Raw genomic sequence first — 22,448 nt, forward strand, 5'->3', positions numbered from 1 at the left:
TGCACATAACCTAACAGTGCCTATTTAGGATGTTCTTAAACATTTCCCATTTATTATCTGTATTCTTATTTCTGAGGATATTGTCCCAGTCTACCAGATTAAGGGCATCTCTAAGCTGGTCAAACTTTGCCTTCCTAAAGTTCAGTGTTTTTGTGACTCCCTGACAAGTCCCCCTAGTGAAAGACAGGTGAAACTGTACAATATTGTGGTCGCTATTTCCTAGAGGCCCGATGACCTGCAGATTTGTTATTCTGTCAGGTGTATTAGATAGTATTAGGTCTAATAGTGCTGCTCCTCTGGTTGGATTCTGCACCAATTGTGAAAGATAATTTTTCTTGGTTATTAGCAGAAACCTGTTGCCTTTATGGGTTTCGCAGGTCTCTGTTTCCCATGTAGTTAAAGTTCCCCATAAGAAATACCTCATTATAGTAACATAGTTAGTAAGGCCGAAAAAAGACATTTGTCCATCCAGTTCAGCCTATATTCCATCATAATAAATCCCCAGATCTACGTCCTTCTACAGAACCTAATAATTGTATGATACAATATTGTTCTGCTCCAGGAAGACATCCAGGCCTCTCTTGAACCCCTCGACTGAGTTCATAGTAACATAGTTGCTATGGGTTGCAGCTTCATCTATCTGCCTTAGTAGTAGACTTTCCATGATTTCTCTTATATTTGGAGGTTTATAACAGACCCCAATGAGAATTTTGTTACTATTTTTCCCTCCATGAATTTTGACCCATATGGACTTGACATCCTCATTCCCTTCCCTAATATCCTCCCTTAAAGTGGACTTAAGATTTTACATAAAGACAAACCCCTCCTCCTCTCCGATTTTTACGATCCTTTCTAAACAGACTGTCACCCTGTAAGTTAACTGCCCAGTCATAGCTTTCATCTAACCATGTCTTGGTTATTCCCACTATGTTATAGTTACCTGTAGATATTTCTGCTTCTAGTTCTTCCATCTTGTTTGTCTTCCTCTTCAAGTATTTTAATATATTCAAACTGGTCCATGATCCCTGGTATGCGGTAAAATACGTCTGGCACCATAGTAAGAGAAACATGCCCATATCATGATGCTTGCACCACCATGCTTCACTGTCTTCAGTGTACTGTGGGTTGAATGCAGAATATGGGGGTCATCTCATGAACTGTCTGTGGCCCTTGGACCCAAAAAGAACAATTTTACTTTCATCAATAAACAAAATGTTTCTCCATTGAACTCCACACTGCTATTATTTTGAACACCCCCCTTTCAATTAATTATTGTAATACACAGACTCAAAAACCTGCAGGTCACAAATGCGGAGTCTGTTGGTTTTCTTAGAATCTACTGCACCAACTGGTACATTTTTGACATGTGGTAATATAATGTATACCAAAAACAGTGATTAATCTGGTTACTTATATTGGACTGCTATTATTTTGAACACTACTGTATGAGGGCTACATTTGGGTTCTACTCATGTCAGGGTGGAAGTCAACGTGGACAGCAATATGATTCTGACCTGCTGGACCAGGGACACAAACCATCCACATTAACCCCTTCCCGACCTTTGACGCCACGTAGGCGTCATGAAAGTCGGTGCCAATCCGACCCATGACGCCTATGTGGCGTCATGGAAAGATCGCGTCCCTGCAGATCGGGTGAAAGGGTTAACTCCCATTTCACCCGATCTGCAGGGACAGGGGGAGTGGTAGTTTAGCCCAGGGGGGGTGGCTTCACCCCCCCCCCCCCCCGTGGCTACGATCGCTCTGATTGGCTGTTGAAAGTGAAACTTCCAATCAGAGCGATTTGTAATATTTCACCTATTATAACTGGTGAAATATTACAATCCAGCCATGGCCGATGCTGCAATATCATCGGCCATGGCTGGAAACACTAATGTGCCCCCACCCCACCGATCGCCCCCCCAGCCCTCCGATCTGTCCGGTACACTGCTCCGGCTCCCCTCCGTCCTGTGCTCCGCTCCCCCGTGCTCTTGTCCGCTCCCCCCGTGCTCCAATCACCCCCCCGTGCTCCAATCACCCCCCCTGCACTCCGATCCACCCCCCTCCGTGCTCCGTTCCACCCCCATGCTCCGTTCCACCCCCCCGTGCTCCGTTCCACCCCCCGTGCTCCGTTCCACCCCTCCCGTGCTCTGATTCACCCCCCCATGCTCCGATTCCCCCCCCCGTGCTCCCCCCACCCCATCATACTTACCGATCCTGCCGGGGTCCGTCCGTCTTCTCCCCGGGCGCCGCCATCTTCTAAAATGGCGGGCGCATGCGCAGTGCGCCCGCCGAATCTGCCGGCCGGCAGATTCGTTCAAAAGTGCATTTTGATCACTGAGATAGATATCTCGGTGATCAGAATAAAAAAAAATAATAAATGACCCCCCCCCCCCCCCTTTGTCACCCCCATAGGTAGGGGCAATAAAAAAATAAAGATTTTTTTTTTTACACTAATGTTAGAATAGGGTTAGGGGTAGCGTTAGGGGTAGGGTTAGGGTTTCGGTATGTGCACACGTATTCTGGTCCTCTGCGGATTTTTCCGCTGCGGATTTGATAAATCCGCAGTGCTAAACCGCTGCGGATTTATGGCGGATTTACCGCGTTTTTTCTGCGCATTTCACTGCGGTTTTACAACTGCGATTTTCTATTTGAGCAGTTGTAAAATCGCTGCGGAATCCGCACAAAGAAGTGACATGCTGCGGAATGTAAACCGCTGCGTTTCCGTGCAGTTTTTCCGCAGCATGTGTACAGCGATTTTTGTTTCCCATATGTTTACATTGAACTGTAAACTCATGGGAAACTGCTGCGGATCCGCAGCGTGTGCACATACCTTTAGAATTAGGCTATGTGCACACGGTGCGGATTTGGCTGCGGATCCGCAGCAGTGTTCCATCAGGTGTACAGTACCATGTAAACATATGGAAACCAAATCCGCTGTGCCCATGGTGCGGAAAATACCGCGCGGAAACGCTGCGTTGTATTTTCCGCAGCATGTCAATTCTTTGTGCGGATTCCGCAGCGTTTTACACCTGTTCCTCAATAGGAATCCGCAGGTGAAATCCGCACAAAAAACACTGGAAATCCGCGGAAAATCCGCAGGTAAAACGCAGTGCCTTTTACCCGCGGATTTTTCAAAAATGATGCTGAAAAATCTCACACGAATCCGCAACGTGGGCACATAACCTTAGGGTTAGGGTTGGAATTAGGGTTGTGATTAGGGTTATGGCTATAGTTGGGATTAGGGTTAGGGGTGTGGGGGGGTTAGTGTTGGAGGTAGAATTGAGGGGATATCACTGTTTAGGCACATCAGGGGTCTCCAAACGCAACATGGCGCCACCATTGATTCCAGCCAATCTCGTATTCAAAAAGTCAAATGGTGCTCCCTCAATTCCGAGCCTTGACGTGTGCCCAAACAGTGGTTTACCCCCACATATGGGGTACCAGCATACTCAGGATAAACTGCGCAACAATTACTGGGGTCCAATTTCTCCTGCTACCCTTGTGAAAATAAAAAAATGCTTGCTAAAACATCATTTTTGAGGAAAGAAAAATGATTTTTTATTTTCACGGCTCTGCGTTGTAAACGTCTGTGAAGCACTTGGGGGTTCAAAGTGCTCACCACACATCTAGATTAGTTCCTTTGGTGGACTAGTTTCCAAAATGGGGTCATTTCTGGGGGATCTCCAATGTTTAGGCACACAGGGGCTCTCCAAACGTGACATGGTGTCCGCTAATGATTGGAGCTAATTTTCCATTTAAAAAGCCAAATGGCGTGCCTTCCCTTCCGAGCCCTGCCGTGCGCCCAAACAGTGGTTTACCCCCACACCCCACATATTGGGTATCAGCGTACTCAGGAGAAACTGGACAACAACATTTGGCGTCCAATTTCTCCTATTACCCTTGGCAAAATAGGAAATTCCAGGCTAAAAAATCATTTTTGAGGAAAGAAAAATTATTTTTTATTTTCATGGCTCTGCGTTATAAACTTCTGTGAAGCACCTGGGGGTTTAAAGTGCTCAATATGCATCTAGATAAGTTCCTTGGGGGGTCTAGTTTCCAAAATGGGGTCACTTGTGGGGGAGCTCCAATGTTTAGGCACACAGGGGCTCTCCAAACGCGACATGGTGTCCGCTAACAATTGGAGCTAATTTTCCATTCAAAAAGTCAAATGGCGCGCCTTCCCTTCCGAGCCTTACCATGTGCCCAAACAGTGGTTTACCCCCACATATGAGGTATCTTCGTACTCGGGAGAAATTGCCCAACAAATTTTATGATCCATTTTATCCTATTGCCCATGTGAAAATGAAAAAATTGAGGCGAAAAGAATTTTTTTGTGAAAAAAAAGTACTTTTTCATTTTTACAGATCAATTTGTGAAGCACCTGAGGGTTTAAAGTGCTCACTAGGCATCTAAATAAGTTCCTTGGGGGGTCTAGTTTCCAAAATGGGGTCACTTGTGGGGGAGCGCCAATGTTTAGGCACACAGGAGCTTTCCAAACGCGACATGGTGTCCGCTAACGATGGAGATAATTTTTCATTCAAAAAGTCAAATGGCGCTCCTTCCCTTCCGAGCCTTACCATGTGCCCAAACAGTGGTTTACCCCCACATATGAGGTATCAGTGTACTCAGGAGAAATTGCCCAACAAATTTTAGGATCCATTTTATCCTGTTGCCCATGTGAAAATTTAAAAATTGAGGCTAAAAGAATTTTTTTGTGAAAAAAAAGTACTTTTTCATTTTTACGGATCAATTTGTGAAGCACCTGGGGATTCAAAGTGCTCAGTATGCATCTAGATAAGTTCCTTGGGGCGTCTAGTTTCCAAAATGGGGTCACTTGTGGGGGAGCTCCAATTTTTAGGCACACGGGGGCTCACCAAACGTGACATGGTGTCCGCTAAAGAGTGGAGCCAATTTTTGATTCAAAAAGTCAAATGGCGCTCCTTCCCTTCCAAGCCCTGCCGTGCGCCAAAACAGTGGTTTACCCCCACATATGAGGTATCAGCGTACTCAGGACAAATTGGACAACAACTTTCGTGGTTCAGTTTCTCCTTTTACCATTGGGAAAATAAAAAAATTGTTGCTAAAAGATAATTTTTGTGACTAAAAAGTTAAATGTTCATTTTTTCCTTCCATGTTGCTTCTGCTGCTGTGAAGCACCTGAAGGGTTAATAAACTTCTTGAATGTGGTTTTGAGTACCTTGAGGGGTGCAGTTTTTAGAATGGTGTCACTTTTGGGTATTTTCAGCCATATAGACCCCTCAAACTGACTTCAAATGTGAGGTGGTCCCTAAAAAAAATGGTTTTGTAAATTTCGTTGTAAAAATGAGAATTCGCTGGTCAAATTTTAACCCTTATAACTTCCTAGCAAAAAAAAATTTTGTTTCCAAAATTGTGCTGATGTAAAGTAAACATGTGGGAAATATTATTTATTAACTATTTTGTGTCATATAACTCTCTGGTTTAACAGAATAAAAATTCAAAATGTGAAAATTGCGAAATTTTCAAAATTTTCGCCAAATTTCCGTTTTTATCACAAATAAACGCATAATTTATTGACCTAAATTTACCACTAACATGAAGCCCAATATGTCACGAAAAAACAATCGAGAACTGCTAGGATCCGTTGAAGCGTTCCTGAGTTATTACCTCATAAAGGGACACTGGTCAGAATTGCAAAAAACGGCAAGGTCTTTAAGGTCAAAATAGGCTGGGTCATGAAGGGGTTAATGATGTGCTCCCAAAAGGAATAGTCCAGTTCATGCCACAATTTGGGTGAGCTTGAACCATTTCTTATTTGTGCAGTGGGTGTATTATCTACACTTTTGGTTATGTGTCTATACCACCATTAGGTGGAGTATTCCCCCAATGTGATTGAAGACTTACCGTATATACTTGTGTATAAGCCGAGGCTCCAAATTTTGCCACGAAAAACTGGGAAAACGTATTGACTTGAGTATAAGCCTGGTATGCATTGTCCCCTAATCCCTATTCTGGTATGATGGGTATTCCAATATGGCACCTACTGGTGGTACCAGGCCCTTGTGCAGTACCACCAGCGGGTCGTCGCCGGATCCCCGCTGCTGGGACACCGTGCACACACCTCTCACTGCGCACCTCGCTGCCCACAACAAATTCTGGGCGAAAAACTACAACTTCTGACAATCCTAGCTGCGGCCATGTTGGCGGGACAGAGTGCGGATCGCCGATCACATGGATGAGAGCAGGGTGGGAGATGGATCCCGGAGATGTTGCTCTCCACGCTGCTAATCTCGGGGATCCATCTAGTATTTTATGAAATGCTAAAAAAATAAAGAATAAAAATAAATAAAATCATAATAAAATTATACAGAAAATGTTTAACCCCTTTCTGCCATTAGACGTACTATTGCGTCCATGTGGGGTGGGCTTTACTTCCCAAGGACGCAATAGTACGTCATATGCGATCGGCAGCGCTCACGGGGGGAGCGCCGCCGATCGCGGCCGGGTGTCAGCTGTTTATCGCAGCTGACATCCGGCACTATGTGCCAGGAGCGGTCACGGACCGCCCCCGGCACATTAACCCCCGGCACACCGCGATCAAAGATGATCGCGATGTGCCGGCGGTACAGGGAAGCTTCCCGCAGGGAGGGGGCTCCCTGCGGGCTTCCCTGAGCCCCCCGCAGCAACGCGATGTGATCGCGTTGCTGCGAGGGTCTCACCTCCCTCCCTGCTCCCTCCAGCCCCGGATCCAAGATGGCCGCGGATCCGGGTCCTGCAGGGAGGGAGGTGGCTTCACAGAGCCTGCTCAGAGCAGGCACTGTGAAGGCTGCAGTGCTGCATGTCAGATCAGTGATCTGACAGAGTGCTGTGCAAACTGTCAGATCACTGATCTGTGATGTCCCCCCCTGGGACAAAGTAAAAAAGTAAAAAAAAAAAATTTCAAATGTGTAAAAAAAAATAAAAAAAAATATTCCAAAATAATGAAAAAAAAAATAAAAATATTATTCCCATAAATACATTTCTTTATCTAAATAATAAAAAAAAAAACAATAAAAGTACACATATTTAGTATCGCCGCGTCCGTAACGGCCCGACCTATAAAACTGGCCCACTAGTTAACCCCTTCAGTAAACACCGTAAGAAAAAAAAAAAAAAAACGAGGCAAAAAACAACGCTTTATTATCATACCGCCGAACAAAAAGTGGAATAACACGCGATCAAAAAGACAGATATAACTAACCATGGTACCGCTGAAAACGTCATCTTGTCCCGCAAAAAACGAGCCGCCATACATCATCGTCAGCAAAAAAATAAAAAAGTTATAGTCCTGAGAATAAAGCGATGCAAAAATAATTATTTTTTCTATAAAATAGTTTTTATCGTATAAAAGCGCCAAAACATAAAAAAATGATATAAATGAGGTGTCGCTGTAATCGTACTGACCCGAAGAATAAAACTGCTTCATCAATTTTACAAAACGCGGAACGGTATAAACGCCTCCCCCAAAAGAAATTCATGAATAGCTGGTTTTTGGTCATTCTGCCTCACAAAAATCGGAATAAAAAGCGATCAAAAAATGTCACGTGCCCGAAAATGTTATCAATAAAAACATCAACTCGTCCCGCAAAAAACAAGACCTCACATGACTCTGTGGATATAGAAAAATTATAGCTCTCAAAATGTGGTAACGCAAAAAATATTTTTTGCAATAAAAAGCGTCTTTCAGTGTGTGACGGCTGCCAATCATAAAAATCCGCTAAAAAACCCGCTATAAAAGTAAATCAAACCCCCCTTCATCACCCCCTTAGTTAGGGAAAAATTAAAAAAATGTATTTATTTCCATTTTCCCATTAGGGCTAGGGTTAGAGTTAGGGCTAGGGTTAGGGCTAGGGTTAGGGTTAGGGCTAGGGTTAGGGCTAGGGTTAGGGCTAGGGTTAGGGTTAGGGCTAGGGTTAGGGTTAGGGCTAGGGTTAGGGTTAGAGTTAGGGCTAGGGTTAGGGTTAGGGCTAGGGTTAGGGCTAGGGTTAGGATTAGGGTTAGGGCTAGGGTTAGGGCTAGGGCTACAGTTTGGGTTGGGGCTAAAGTTACAGTTAGGGTTTAGATTACATTTACGGTTGGGAATAGAGTTGGGATTATGGTTAGGGGTGTGTCAGGGTTAGAGGTGTGGTTAGGGTTACTGTTGGGATTAGGGTTAGGGGTGTGTTTGGATTAGGGTTTCAGTTATAATTGGGGGTTTCCACTGTTTAGGCACATCAGGCGCTCTCCAATCGCGACATGGCGTCCGATCTCAATTCCAGCCAATTCTGCGTTGAAAAAGTAAAACAGTGCTTCTTCCCTTCCGAGCTCTCCCGTGTGCCCAAACAGGGGTTTACCCCAACATATGGGGTATCAGCGTACTCAGGACAAATAGGACAACAACTTTTGGGGTCCAATTTCTCCTGCTACCCTTGGGAAAATACAAAACTCGGGGCTAAAACATATTTTTTGTGGGAAAAAAAAAGATTTTTTATTTTCACGGCTCTGCGTTATAAACTGTAGTGAAACACTTGGGGGTTCAAAGTTCTCACAACACATCTAGATTAGTTCCCTGGGGGGTCTAGTTTCCAATATGGGGTCACTTGTGGGGGGTTTCTACTGTTTAGGTACATTAGGGGTTCTGCAAACGCAATGTGACGTCTGCAGACCATTCCATCTAAGTCTGCATTCCAAATGGCGCTCCTTCCCTTCCGAGCTCTGCCATGCGCTCAAACGTTGGTTTCCCCCAACATACGGGGTATCAGCGTACTCAGGACAAATTGGACAACAACTTTTGGGGTCGAATTTCTCCTCTTACCCTCGGGAAAATACAAAACTGGGGGCTAAAAAATAATTTTGGGGGGAAAGATTTTTTTTTTTAATTTTCACGGCTCTGCGTTACAAACTGTAGTGAAACACTTGGGGGTTCAAAGCTATCACAACACATCTAGATGAGTTCCTTAGGGGGTCTAGTTTCCAAAATGGTGTCACTTGTGGGAGGTTTCTACTGTTTAGGTACATTAGGGGCTCTGCAAATGCAATGTGACACCTGCAGACCATTCCATCTAAGTCCTCATTCCAAATGGAGCTCCTTCCCTTCCGAGCCCTCCCATGCGCCCAAACAGTGGTTCCCCCCCACATATGGGGTATCAGTGCACTCAGGACAAATTGGACAACAAATTGTGGGGTCGAATTTCTCCTGTTACCCTCGGGAAAATACAAAACTGGGGGCTAAAAAATAATTTTTGTGGGAAAAAATTTTTGTTTTATTTTTACGGCTCTCCATTATAAACTTCTGTGAAGCCCTTGGTGGGTCAAAGCGCTCAGCACACATCTAGATAAGTTCCTAAGGGGGTCTACTTTCCAAAATGGTGTCACTTGTGGGGGGTTTCTACTGTTTAGGTACATTAGGGGCTCTGCAAACGCAATGTGACACCTGCAGACCATTCCATCTAAGTCTGCATTCAAATGGCACTCCTTCCCTTCTGAGCCCTCCCATGTGCCCAAACAGTGGTTCCCCCCACATATGGTGTATCATCGCACTCAGGACAAATTGGGCAACAAATTTTGGGGTCCAATTTCTCCTGTTACCCTCAGGAAAATACAAAACTGGGGGCTAAAAAAATAATTTTTGTGGGAAAAAAATTTTGTTTTATTTTTACGGCTCTGCATTATAAACTTCTGTGAAGCACTTGGTGGGTCAAAGTGCTCACCACACCTCTAGATAAGTTCCTTAGGGGGTCTACTTTCCAAAATGGTGTCATTTGTGGGGGGTTTCAATGTTTAGGCACATTAGTGGCTCTTCAAACGCAACATGGCGTCCCATCTCAATTCCTGTCAATTTTGCTTTGAAAAGTCAAACGGCGCTCCTTCCCTTCCGAGCTCTCCCATCCACCCAAACAGTGGTTTACCCCCACATATGGGCTATCAGCGTACTCAGGACAAATTGTACAACAACTTTTGGGGTCCAATTTCTTCTCTTACCCTTGGGAAAATAAAAAATTGGGGGCAAAAAGATAATTTTTGTGAAAAAATATGATTTTTTATTTTTACGGTTCTACATTATAAACTTCTGTGAAGCACTTGTTGGGTCAAAGTGCTCACCACACCTCTAGATAAGTTCCTTAGGGGGTCTACTTTCCAAAATGGTGTCACTTGTGGGGGGTTTCAATGTTTAGCCACATCAGGGGCTCTCCAAACGAAACATGGCGTCCCATCTCAATTCCAGTCAATTTTGCATTGAAAAGTTAAATGGCACTCCTTCGCTTCCGAGCTCTGCCATGCGCCCAAACAGTGGTTTACCCCCACATGTGGGGTATTGGCATACTCAGGACAAATTGTACAACAATGTTTGGGGTCCATTTTCTCCTGTTACCCTTGGTAAAATAAAACAAATTGGAGCTGAATTACATTTTTTGTGAAAAAAAGTTAAATGTTCATTTTTATTTAAACATTCAAAAAATTCCTGTGAAGCACCAGAAGGGTTAATAAACTTCTTGAATATGGTTTTGAGCACCTTGAGGGGTGTAGTTTTTAGAATGGTGTCACACTTGGGTATTTTCTATCATATAGACCCCTCAAAATGACTTCAAATGAGATGTGGTCCCTAAAATAAAATGGTGTTGTAGAAATGAGAAATTGCTGGTCAACTTTTAACCCTTATAACTCCCTAACAAAAAAAAATTTTGGTTCCAAAATTGTGCTGATGTAAAGTAGACATGTGGGAAATGTTACTTATTAAGTATTTTGTGTGACATATCTCTGTGATTTAATTGCATAAAAATTCAAAGTTGGAAAATTGCAAAATTTTCATAATTTTCGCCAAATTTCCGTTTTTTTCACAAATAAACGCAGGTACTATCAAATAATTTTTACCATTGTCATGAAGTACAATATGTCACGAGAAAACAATGTCAGAATCACCAGGATCCATTGAAGCGTTCCAGAGTTATAACCTCATAAAGGGACAGTGGTCAGAATTGTAAAAATTGGCCCGGTCATTAACGTGCAAACCACCCTTGGGGGTAAAGGGGTTAAATGTCCCTGCTGTAGACCGAGCGCTGGTGTTTTCAGTGAAATACATTTTTCTCCATCGTCTCATTGGGGGACACAGGACTGTGGGTGTATGCTATTGCCGCCAGGAGGCTGACACTAAGTAGACAAAAAAAAAGTTAGCTCCTCCTCCATAGTATACACCTTGACACTGGCCCTGACAGCTCCAGTTTATGCTTAGTGTCCGTAGGAGGCACATCTCTGGGTTTTCCCAGATACATTCTACGTTGAGGATAAGATAGGGGCAACGGACCTTTTTGAAGGGGTCCGATCTCCCCAAACCAACAACGGGCGAGCACGTGTGAGTGTCGCCTCCACGTATCCTTTCCCGCGACGTGGGATTGCCGGACTAAAAACCTGACCACCCTGAGGTAACGAACCCCTAGGTTGTACAGGCATTCATGCATTGTCCATGCAGCCTCCACTTCAATCACCAATGAATTGGACTGCGGTGCTTAAAGGAGGCAGACGGTCCCTCTCCTCACCTTCTGAAGGGTGAAGGAGTTAGGGTGCCTGCACCGTCTTTTCCCATATGTATATATATATATATATATTTATATGTGGTTTTACGTGTATGCCTCTTTTCTAACCTGGTGTGTTGTCAGAGGCTGCGGGGGGGGGGCTCCTGCTTCATTGCGCTGTCTCAGGTGGTAAAACGCCATGCTGCACTCAGTGCGGCGCCGGTTCCATAGCTAAAAGCACGTGCGGAAGTCCCGCCCCTAGCAACTTTCTTCCGGCGGCCCGCTGCATCATGGTCTCTGTAGTTTCCTGCAGGATGATGGGCGGAAGTTCCGCCCCTAGCAACTTTCCTCCGGTGGCCCGCTGTATCATGGTCGCTGTAGTTTTCCTGCAGGGTCGTGGGCGGAAGTTCCGCCCCCTTCGGCGGCGCGTACTTCCGGTTTCGCGCTCCCAGCGTTTCTAGAAGGGCGCAGGTATGGGGAAAATCAAGTCCCCTGCTTTGGCCTTTTTGCACGATCCTTATGGCGGCTCCTCCCCCTTTCATGATCTTCATAAGGGAGGTTTTTTCTGCTCAGAGCTCGGTTTAGTGTGGTGCTCAGAACCGACGGGGACACAGGACTGGGGTAAGTGCTACTTCCCTCAGCCTGACAGCAGTTTTTTGTTCTAGACCCAGTAGCTCATAAGGCGTTTCATAGCAGCAACAGCAGCAATAGTCATCATGTCTAGAAGGACTAAGTCTCTCTCAGTCCTGTATACCTCATGCATTACTTGCCGGGCTTCTTTTCCGCATGCGCAAACTAGCCATTTCTGTGAAGCTTGCGATTCCGAACGTGCTCAGGAGCCCCCGCCTGCTACCCCGCCTGCTATTCTGCCGGGTATGCCTGTATCTGAGACTGCGGCGTCTCCCCCTGAGTGGGTCGTATCCTTAACGCAATCTATGGCGTCTCTAACAAAGGCGGTTGAGTCCCTTCAAGCCCCTGTCAGGGACGTTCATCCATCTGTTTCGGAAAGATCCTCCGATTCTCAGGACCCTCCGGCCTGCAGGGGCCGTACTCCCTCTAGGCAGACGCGGGGGAAGCGTACCCATACAGCGTCTCCCGGTCCGTCGGGTGCATCTGCATCTGTGAATTCCGTCTCTCGGTCTCCCTCACCTGTGGGAGTGAGTGAACATAGTTCGGACTCTGAAGGGTCTTTTGATTTAGAAGCTCCTGATTATCAGGAATCAGTTGACAGTCTCATTGAGGCCGTTAACCAGTCTTTGGGAGTAGAGGATGTAGCCACCTTCAGGTCATAAAGTGTCTTTTAAAAGATTCAAGCAACCTCATAAGGTGTTTTCTTCTCATCCTGAGTTTGAGGATTTAGTTCAACGTCACATGGAGCGACCGGATAAACGTTTCTTGGGCCGGAAGGCCCTGGGTACCAGGTATCCTTTCGCACCTGAGATTTGTAAAAAAAAAATGGGCAGAATCTCCTTCTGTGGATCCTCCCGTGTCCCGTTTGGCCTCTAACACACTGCTGTCTCTTCCTAATGGGTCTGCTATTAAAGATCCAACTGATCGTCTCTTAGAGAGTCTAGCTCGGTCGGTGTTTGAGGCTTCAGGATCAGCCCTCGCGCCGTCTTTTGCGGTGACATGGGTTGCCAAAGCTATGATAGCTTGGTCAGAGTCAGTCACTAAGGCTCTTCAGGATAGGGAGTTTCCTGTAGAAGTGATAGAGATGTCTAATCAGATATCCTTGGCTGGGAATTATCTGATTAATGCATCTTTGGATGCGGCAAATTGTTCAGCATTGGCAGCTGCAAATACTATCGCTATCAGAAGGGCTCTATGGCTGAGAAATTGGCGGGCGGACTCTAACTATGTAATTCCTTTATGATTTTTATGATTTAAGTTGTGCTGCTGTGATACCATAATTTCCCACGGGATCAATAAAGTGTATCGTATCGTATCGTACCTCAAAAAAGTCCCTTACATCCCTTCCTTATCAAGGTGGCCGATTATTTGGCGCAAAGTTGGATCAACTTATATCTGATACCACAGGGGGAAAGAGTAATTTCCTTCCACAACAAAGGGTTAAGCAACCTTTTCGTCGCCAATTTCAAGCAAGGTTTAAATCCTTTCGTAACACCCGGTGGTCTGCAGCACCAAGCTCAGGTCCTCCAAGTCGGTCTAACCAAGACAGGGAGCACCAAGTCTCATATAGAGCCAATCCATTGGCAAGGATGCGATATCAACCATCAAGATCTAGGGGATCTAGATATCCTCGGTCTTCGGATAAATGACTGGAGGCAGCCTCATGTCGTCTTCAACAGAGTAGACGGTCGCCTACTTCTGTTCCATCAGTCCTGGCTGTCAGTCGTTTCCGACAGATGGGTGAGAGAACTGGTGGTTTCAGGGTACAAATAGAGTTTCTCTCTCTCCCTCCAAGCCGTTTTTTTCCGTCCAGTCTTCCCAGTTCAAAATCCCGTCTAAGGGCTTTATTCAAAGCAGTCGAGTCTCTTCAGTCCAACGGGGTCATTGTTCCCGTTCCAGGGGTAAAAAGGTTCCAAGGATTCTATTCCAATCTGTTTACGGTCCCCAAAAAGGACGGGACTGTAAGACCCATTCTGGACCTAAAGTGTTTGAACAAGTTCGTCAGCACTCGTCACTTCCGTATGGAGTCGCTCCGCTTGGTTATTGCGGCTATGGAAAAGGGAGAATTCCTAGCCTCCATAGATATCCAAGATGCCTATCTGCATGTCCCCATATTTCTTCTGCATCAAAGATTTCTACGGTTTTCCATAGGCGAACGTCACTTCCAATTCACAGCATTGCCTTTCGGTCTCGCCTCTGCTCCCAGGGTGTTCACAAAGGTGATGTCAACAGTTGTGTCCATCCTGCACTCCCGGGGCATAGTCATTTTGCCATACCTGGACGATCTCTTGGTCAAGGGGCCAACTTTTCAGGCATGCAAAGAGAACGTCAGCATCTCTTTGGACACTCTATCCCGACTAGGGTGGCTGGTCAATCTAAAAAAGTCATCTCTAGTCCCATCTCGAAAGATTTCTTTTTTGGGAATGATCTTCGATACTTCTCGGGGTCTGACTATCCTACCCCAGAACAAGGTACTCTGCCTTCTGCAGGAAGTGAAAATACTACAGCAGCCTAGTTTTCACTCAATCCGGTTTTGCATGCGGGTCTTGGGCAGGATGGTGGCGGCCATGGAAGCAGTACCATTCGCCCAATTTCATCTTCGCCCTCTCCAGCAGGCAATTTTGTCAGCCTGGAACAGGAGTCATGCTTCTCTCAACCTCCGGTGCCGTCTGTCTCCCCGGGTCAGGCAATCTCTCATATGATGGATGAGGAGCTCCTCTCTGCGGCAGGGGAAAGCCTTTTCTCCAGTCCATTGGCTGGTAGTTTCTACAGACGCCAGTCTTCTCGGTTGGGGAGCAGTGTTTCACCAACACACAGCACAAGGTTTTTGGTCCCCAGGGGAGTCAACTCTTCCAATCAATTTGTTGGAGATAAGGGCAATTTGGCTGGCTCTGCAGCACTTTCACCATCTTCTGGCGGGTCACCCGGTCCGGATCCAATCGGACAATGCCACGGCTGTGGCTTACGTAAATCATCAGGGGGGCACCCGCAGCAGGTCAGCCATGCGCGAGGTAGGGCAAATCCTCCGCTGGGCCGAGAACAACCACTCCGTGATCTCGGCAGTTTACATCCCGGGCAAGGAGAACTGGGCAGCGGACTTTCTGAGCCGTCAGGGTCTTGCGCCCGGGGAATGGTCCCTTCACCCCGACGTTTTTCGGCAGATTTGCCAACGCTGGGGTATCCCGGACGTGGATCTAATGGAATCCGTTTGGAATGCCAAGGTCCCCAGGTTCATAGCTCGTTATCGAGATCCAAGAGCGCTCGCCGTAGACGCACTGGTCCTTCCTTGGAACCAGTTTCGTCTTCCATATCTGTTTCCTCCTCTGGCGCTCCTCCCAAGGGTAGTCAGGAAGATCAAGATAGAGGGAGTTCCGGCAATTCTAGTCGCCCCAGATTGGCCTCGGAGGTCATGGTACGCGGACCTCGTTCAGCTGATGCGGCCAGATCTTCTGTCGCAGGGGCCGATATTCCACCAGAACTTAGGGGCCCTGCGTTTGACGGCTTGGCCGTTGAATCTTGGATTCTGACCCAGGCCGGTTTTTCTCAAAAGGTAGCTTCCACTATGATTAATGCTCGAAAGACGGTTTCTGCGCCATTTACCACCACACCTGGAAAGTTTTTCTCTCGTGGTGCAGGAAGAAGGGTCTTCCTCCTTTACGGTTCTCCGTTCCTAATATTTTCTCCAAGCTGGTTTAGACTCAGGTCTCGCTCCAAGTACCCTTAGGAGGCAAATATCAGCCTTATCGGTTCTTTTCCAGCGCAGGATTGCTACCATTTCACAGGTCAAGACTTTTTTGCAGGGAGTCTCTCACATGGTCCCCCCTTACAGAGCCCCGCTAGAAGCTTGGGACCTTAATCTGGTCTTGAGCGCTCTTCAGGAAGCCCCATTTGAGCCCCTCCAAGAAGTTTCTTTAACGTATCTTTCTTGGAAGGTTTTGTTTTTGGTAGCCATAACCTCCATTAGGCGAGTGTCGGAATTGGCGGCCTTGTCCTGCCAGTCGCCGTTTCTGCAATTTCATCAGGATAAGGTAGTATTAAGACCAGTTCCCTCTTTTCTGCCAAAGGTAGTTTCCTCGTTTCACATCAATGAGGACATAGTCTTGCCTTCTTTTTGTCCTGCACCTTCACACCGTGTGGAAAAAGCTCTCCATACTCTGGACCTGGTGAGAGCGCTGAGAAGATATGTTTCTCGGACCACTTCTTTTCGACAGACTGATGTCCTGTTCGTTCTTCCTGTGGGTCACAGAAAGGGATTCGCAGCCTCTAGGTCGACCTTAGCCAGATGGATACGAGCCACCATTCAGGAGGCCTACCGCATCAAGGGTGCAGCCATCCCGGCTGGGATCCGGGCACTCTCTACTCGAGCGGTAGGGGCTTCCTGGGCACTTCGGCACCAAGCTTCAGCAGAACAGGTTTGCAAAGCAGCAACTTGGTCCAGCCTGCACACTTTCTCTAAGCATTATAATATCCACACTCAGGCCTCTGCTGATGCAAGTTTGGGAAGAAAAATTCTTCAGGCTGCGGTATCGCACCTATAGGCGGTAAGTGCCTAAGGGTTTGTTCCAGTGAGTCTTCTTCCCACCCTGGGACTGCTTTGGGACATCCCACAGTCCTGTGTCCCCCAATGAGACGATGGAGAAACAGGGATTTTTGTGTTACTCACCGTAAAATCCTTTTCTCCGAGTCATTCATTGGGGGACACAGCTCCTTCCCTATTTCTTCTTGTTTTTTTTTTTCTACGGGGTTGTTCAGACTGTAGTATTATTCTAGACATGTTGTCTTTGCTCTAATGCTGTTTTGTTTTCTCTATCTCCTACTGCTTGTGCACCAAACTGGAGCTGTCAGGGCCAGTGTCAAGGTGTATACTATGGAGGAGGAGCTAACTTTTTTTTTGTCTACTTAGTGTCAGCCTCCTGGCGGCAATAGCATACACCCACAGTCCTGTGTCCCCCAATGAATGACTCGGAGAAAAGGATTTTACGGTGAGTAACACAAAAATCCCTGTTTTTTTTTTTTTTTCTGGAACACCTTTTCTTTAAGTTGTGCAGTCCCTCTGTTATTAAGCCTCAAAATACTGTATATAAACTTGATAACTGGGTATTAATAGTACTGATTATACAGGGTCAGACATGATAGGGACATGTCAGTGTGTAAAGGAGAATGGCAGCACCCAGTTGTCATCATTTTTATACATTTACATACAGGAATAATAAAGGAACGGCACAGTAGAATTGTTATTTTATGAAAAATGTCTGTATCCACCAAAAATATGTGAGAGTTGACTGGTCCTCATCAAATATCAAAAATTGTAGGACACAGTAACTGCTAGAGCCTTCCATACCAAACGATGGTAGGCTGGACGCCCAGTGAAAAATATCAGAGACCATTATGGGGAAGAACGTGTGGATCCAATGAACACTATTGGTCTGTAGCGCTTATGTTTGGCGGGTGGTCCTCTTTCCTAGTCAATAACGAAATCTGGACTCGGATGGTTTGGATGTTATTTAATGAGATCATCCATAACATGTCATTGGCCTCTTTATTTAGATAAATACTGGTTCCTTTACATATAAAATACGCTGCCATCAATCTTTTCAAAAAGTACTTTGCATTCAAGAAATCTAGAAGAACGTTCCTTCTGGAGGAGGAATGACGAATATGCTGTTTGTGCTATAATATCATAAACACGGTAAAATACAACCTTACATTGCATACAACACAGGACTGCCGACAGTGTACTACAAAGGATTCCTCTTCTTCCATCACTTCCGCTCACATTCCCTGCTGGACGCAGTATACCACGGGCTTCTGCATGGGTTTTAGCGGTAATGGAAAGAGCCAATCAGGTGCTGTCATCTTTGGAAACGGATGTAAAGCTAGCCAATGATTGCATGACTTCTCCCTCACATGTGCATCTGCCCCGGTCTGTAAGCCTACAGAGAGCACATTATTTAGTACCATGTACCCACCGAGCGGCTGCTGATGTATTGCATTATCTTAGTCTCTTACTTCTTAACCCTTCGCAGAACTTCCATAGAGCTAGGTTTCCTTCTCAATGGTCAACGCTGGGTTACTCATACCTGGAAGAAAGAGTAATGGAAAGATGAATTAGCTGTCCGGCCCGTGTATTGTACAGCACGGATGTCAACTGATAGAAAGTGGGGACACGTGATAATCAAAGGGAACCCGTGATTTGTGCCCCCGAATCACGGGCAGCATGAATTAAGAGACAGCCTTCTTTATTGTAAAAATGTGCACTCCTCAACGCTGAAAGTGCAACACCAAGAAGAAAGTCATGAAATTATGGAAATCTCAGGATGGATATACATGTTAATTATGTAAATAATGGAAAAATGAAAATAAAATTTTCAAACTATTTCAATTTCTTGAGTATCAAATATGACCACCAGGTGCAGAAGAATACCCGCGCTTACACGTCTCGGCTGCTATCAGTGAGGTTATTAATGGTGGTCTGAGGAATATTCTACCTCGCTGAATGCAATGGGGAAAATCATCAAGATCCGCTGCTGGCAGCTACCTTTGCCAACAAACGATGTCCCAGATGTGCTCGATAGGAGACAAGTCTGGAAACTCTACAGTATTCTAATGAGGATTATACATATGGAAATCTGGAAGTAATCTTTCCCCCATTTGAACCTACCTTAATTGCTTGAAGTCAATGAGGCTTAAAGATTGTTGTAAAAAGATAAACTGCACAATGCTGCAGTGATCTCTGTTGTGTGGCTGCAGCAGTGTTGCAACATTGACAGCAATGCAGCCAATCATTGAGTGGCTGGTGCAGTCTTGATTGTGAGATCCGCTGATCGCTGTGATTGGCTGCAGCACTTTCAATGTGACATGACCACTTCCACCAATACACAATCACTGGGGCAGCGCCAGAGATGCAGAGCTGGACCTTGGGAGGACAAGTGCAGTTTATCTTTTTACAATGAGTCGGCATGCCAAAGTTTTCTAAAAGTGGACAACCCCTTTAAATTTGCTCTCTGTCCACGAAAAAAGTGTGGGTTCACATGCTTTTTCAAACTAAAGCATACAGTTAAACTAAACAAATAAAAAATAATTTTGTGGATTCTCTATTTTAGGACTCAGATGAACAGCCAGTCTCATTTTGGGAAAAATTATGCAAAAATTCCTAACATTCATTTCACTGTCTTCTCTCCAATGGATGCTTGTCTGTCATGTGAAAATAATATTCTGTTTGCTCCACTGAAGAACATGATCAGATTGACTCTATTAAATTATATATATATCAATCATGCTGAGATATGAAACTACCGCCACTGAGTCATCCGCAATACTGTGCTGTATACAGTGAGGAATATACTCCGCAATCATTTACATGGCGGACAGAATCCGGTACAGTCTGTTCTAGCGGTCTGATCAGCAAACATTGTGAGGCCTCAGACACAGACCATACCGCGTACAGAGAATAATATTCATGTCCACGGCGTTATGCTCCTACTTGTAGGACGTTCAGGTCAGAGCTTTCTACCATCTGGCTAGACAGAGCAAATATTAGCAAGACTGATGACATTATTTGGGCTGTTCTTCATCGGATCAGCATTCTGCCAGTGTAATGGACACTACCCTACAACACAGACAAGGTTACACCGGTCTGATCCCAGATGAGGCAGAAGGACCTGTTTAGTCAGTTCAGCAATGAGATGGATGTTTGAACATTTTTTTAAGTTGCCAGATATTATCTGTAAATAGGAGATATAAAATTCTCCACAAACTGCATTTTTTAGAGCATTGCCATTTCTTTAAATGCTGCACGCTCTATGCATTTTCCCCATCAGCACAGATCAACGACAGCATGAAAAAAATACTCAAAAAAATTTGTAAAAACTCATGAGTATCATCAAGGCTGATTTATAAAGGTAGATTTGTGAGAATTCATGCTTTGTGCTAAAATGTATGCATTTTGTACATGTTTTTTTCATTTGATGTGTCATGTGGATATGATGTATCTGAGTCGCCCACCAGGGCAATGGGGCTACTCGGTACCGGGTCCAGTTGCACTTAAAGGGGATGTCACGGTGGCTGCGACCCAGTCCGTGGCCCTGGGCACTCAATTAAAGGGGAAGGTCTTTTAAAGGGTTTTGTATTAAAGTTTGTGTTCGTGACGCCACCTGTGGTTCTCGGTCAGAGGGGACCGACGCTGCTTAAAGGGGTCCTCTGGGGTGATGTTGTTGCAGCAAAATGGTGGCGCTTCCCACAGGTGAAGCGGGCTCCCCAGGGCTCCCAAGGTGTATGGGCAAGGATGGTGTATGCTGGCAAATAAGTGGAGGACACAAAGTTGTAAAGTCTTTACCTGGTTTACTGACAGTAGCAGTCCACAGTCTAGGGTACCAGGAACAGGTGGTGATATAGCCCGGCTGGCCTGGAGGTAATAGTGAATCCCTCTTCCAGGTGAGGTTCGTAAGCCTTCCTACCCGCGCTAGTGTGCAAGGTCTCTGCTGCCTGTAGCTGCTGGCAAAGTCCCCTCTCTCCTGTTCTGGGACAGTTACCTGTATGGTGGGCAACTTGAGCCGTTTTATAGGCTCTCCGTCATGACCCGGGCTCTTCAGGTGCTGCTTCACCTTTAAATGTGGTGTGGGCAAATGAAATACAGTTCTATGCTTTCCGGTTCTGCTGTGTGTCCTGGAGTACAACACAGCCTTGGGCTCCCGGTGCCCGGTTCCTGCGCTTCGGCTCTTGGGGTGCCCGGTCACAGTTCCCCTCTGAGCCCCTTTCCTTCTCCACTGTGCTCCTTTCCTCAGTAGCTCCACCACTTTCAACCCCTCGGGTTCACTTCCTTTCCTGGAGCGGCAGCTCAGTCCTGGCTGAACGGCTTCTCTGTCTGCTCTCCTCTCCTTTCCCTCTCACTGTTCCAGACTGCTCTCTTTGGTCTCCCTGGACCAACTGCCTAACTCCTCCTCCAGACCAGAACACTTAAAGCCAGTGAAGCTCCCCTGAATCCGGGTTCAGAGCTCCCTCTTCTGGCCTGGATTCGGAATGTGTTGAATGTGGGTGCGTTACCTGGTAAAGAAAATCCTTCCTGCCTCCAAGCGTGATATCGCCCTCCCCGAAAGGAAGGCAACATCACTGTAACAACCGGTTACCTGGGGTGTTATATATCCAAGAAATGGGATGAGAAAAGAAGATGCCCCGATCACAGTTTCCTGCTACGATGGATCCACAAAATTTGCTGTAACTTTGTGGAGAAAAATAAGACAACTAACAAATGGTATGATACCAGTCAGTGTAAAGATGGGTCATGTGTATCACTCAGCATTAGGTCACACAACTGTCTCTCATCCGAGAGAATCGGGATGATCATGCTAATTAGAGTGTGAGCAGATCACAATCCGAATATCAAATGTGAGCCATAATCGGACCACTTGGTCAAAGGAAAAAATCGGACATGGGCCCCTTAGAATAACATGGGGAAGAGTGCTATCTGTCAAAACCATATATAGCTCTTGACTAATTTTTACAGTCATGTACATGATAAATTTGCATCTTAAAGGGAAAGTATTATTAGAAAAATAGCCTATTAAAATTAGGTTTTTGTGTTGAACATAAAAAAAATAAAACTTTTGGCACTGGAACACATTTTCTCGATAATCAGATGGTGAAAATAGGCTGCAAATCACCCAACAAATCAGTAAAATGTTCATCCACTGACTTAAAAGATTTTGTACTGCCAAGAAGCAAGATAAATAATCCTGTGCTGCCGAGAACAAGGATAGTCTGCATACACAAAACAATCCACTAATCGCTCTGTGTGCTTTGGAAGCGTGTTCGACTGTCTAAGGGCCCATTTACACTCATTTACAACCATAGGCTACTTGTACATATAGTCCATTGGTGCTCGTTTAATGCTACAAGTCAGCCAGTATATACGAGGCCTAGGTTTGCACCTAAGTTTCCTTCTAAAAGTTATTTGGCTTTAATACTTGAGCCCCAGTGTAATTTTACATTCTTGGAGTGGGCTACTGAGATTAAAATCGACTAAAATCAAATAGTCTGACTATTTGGATGGAAAAGAAACCAAGTGATGTGTATGATCAGACTTGCACAGCTTGAAGTGTTTTGCTCTTCCACCGGGCTGTGAGGCATTTCTTTTTGGCTCTCATCCTTTGCAGCTTGGAGACCTGATCAAGGTCAGTCCATATCTGATTCCATATATACTACATATCCTGTAGTTTATAGTATAAAGATGGGTACACTTTACTAGTAGATAGAATTGTACGTTCATATTAATGGGTCACCATTATCACTCAGTGTCCTAAGCTTCTAAATGTA

General features: G+C 45.4%; 1 protein-coding gene across 2 annotated transcripts in view; it reads right to left on the minus strand.

Moving 5' to 3' along the window:
* Nucleotides 1-17,624: 17,624 nt before the first annotated feature.
* ZDHHC2 (zinc finger DHHC-type palmitoyltransferase 2) overlaps nucleotides 17,625-22,448 on the minus strand; it is a 168,591-nt gene continuing 163,767 nt past the window's right edge. For both annotated transcript variants that reach the window (XM_069744415.1, XM_069744416.1), the window contains 2 exons: nucleotides 18,147-18,217; nucleotides 17,625-18,070 (listed from right to left, as the gene is read on the minus strand). In XM_069744415.1, the coding sequence (XP_069600516.1) occupies nucleotides 18,177-18,217 (41 nt within the window). In that variant the 3' untranslated portion in view covers nucleotides 17,625-18,070; nucleotides 18,147-18,176. The remainder of the gene's footprint in view (nucleotides 18,071-18,146; nucleotides 18,218-22,448) is intronic.

This window comes from Ranitomeya imitator, chromosome 1 (genome assembly GCF_032444005.1).
Source record: "Ranitomeya imitator isolate aRanImi1 chromosome 1, aRanImi1.pri, whole genome shotgun sequence".
NCBI classification, from domain to species: domain Eukaryota; kingdom Metazoa; phylum Chordata; class Amphibia; order Anura; family Dendrobatidae; genus Ranitomeya; species Ranitomeya imitator.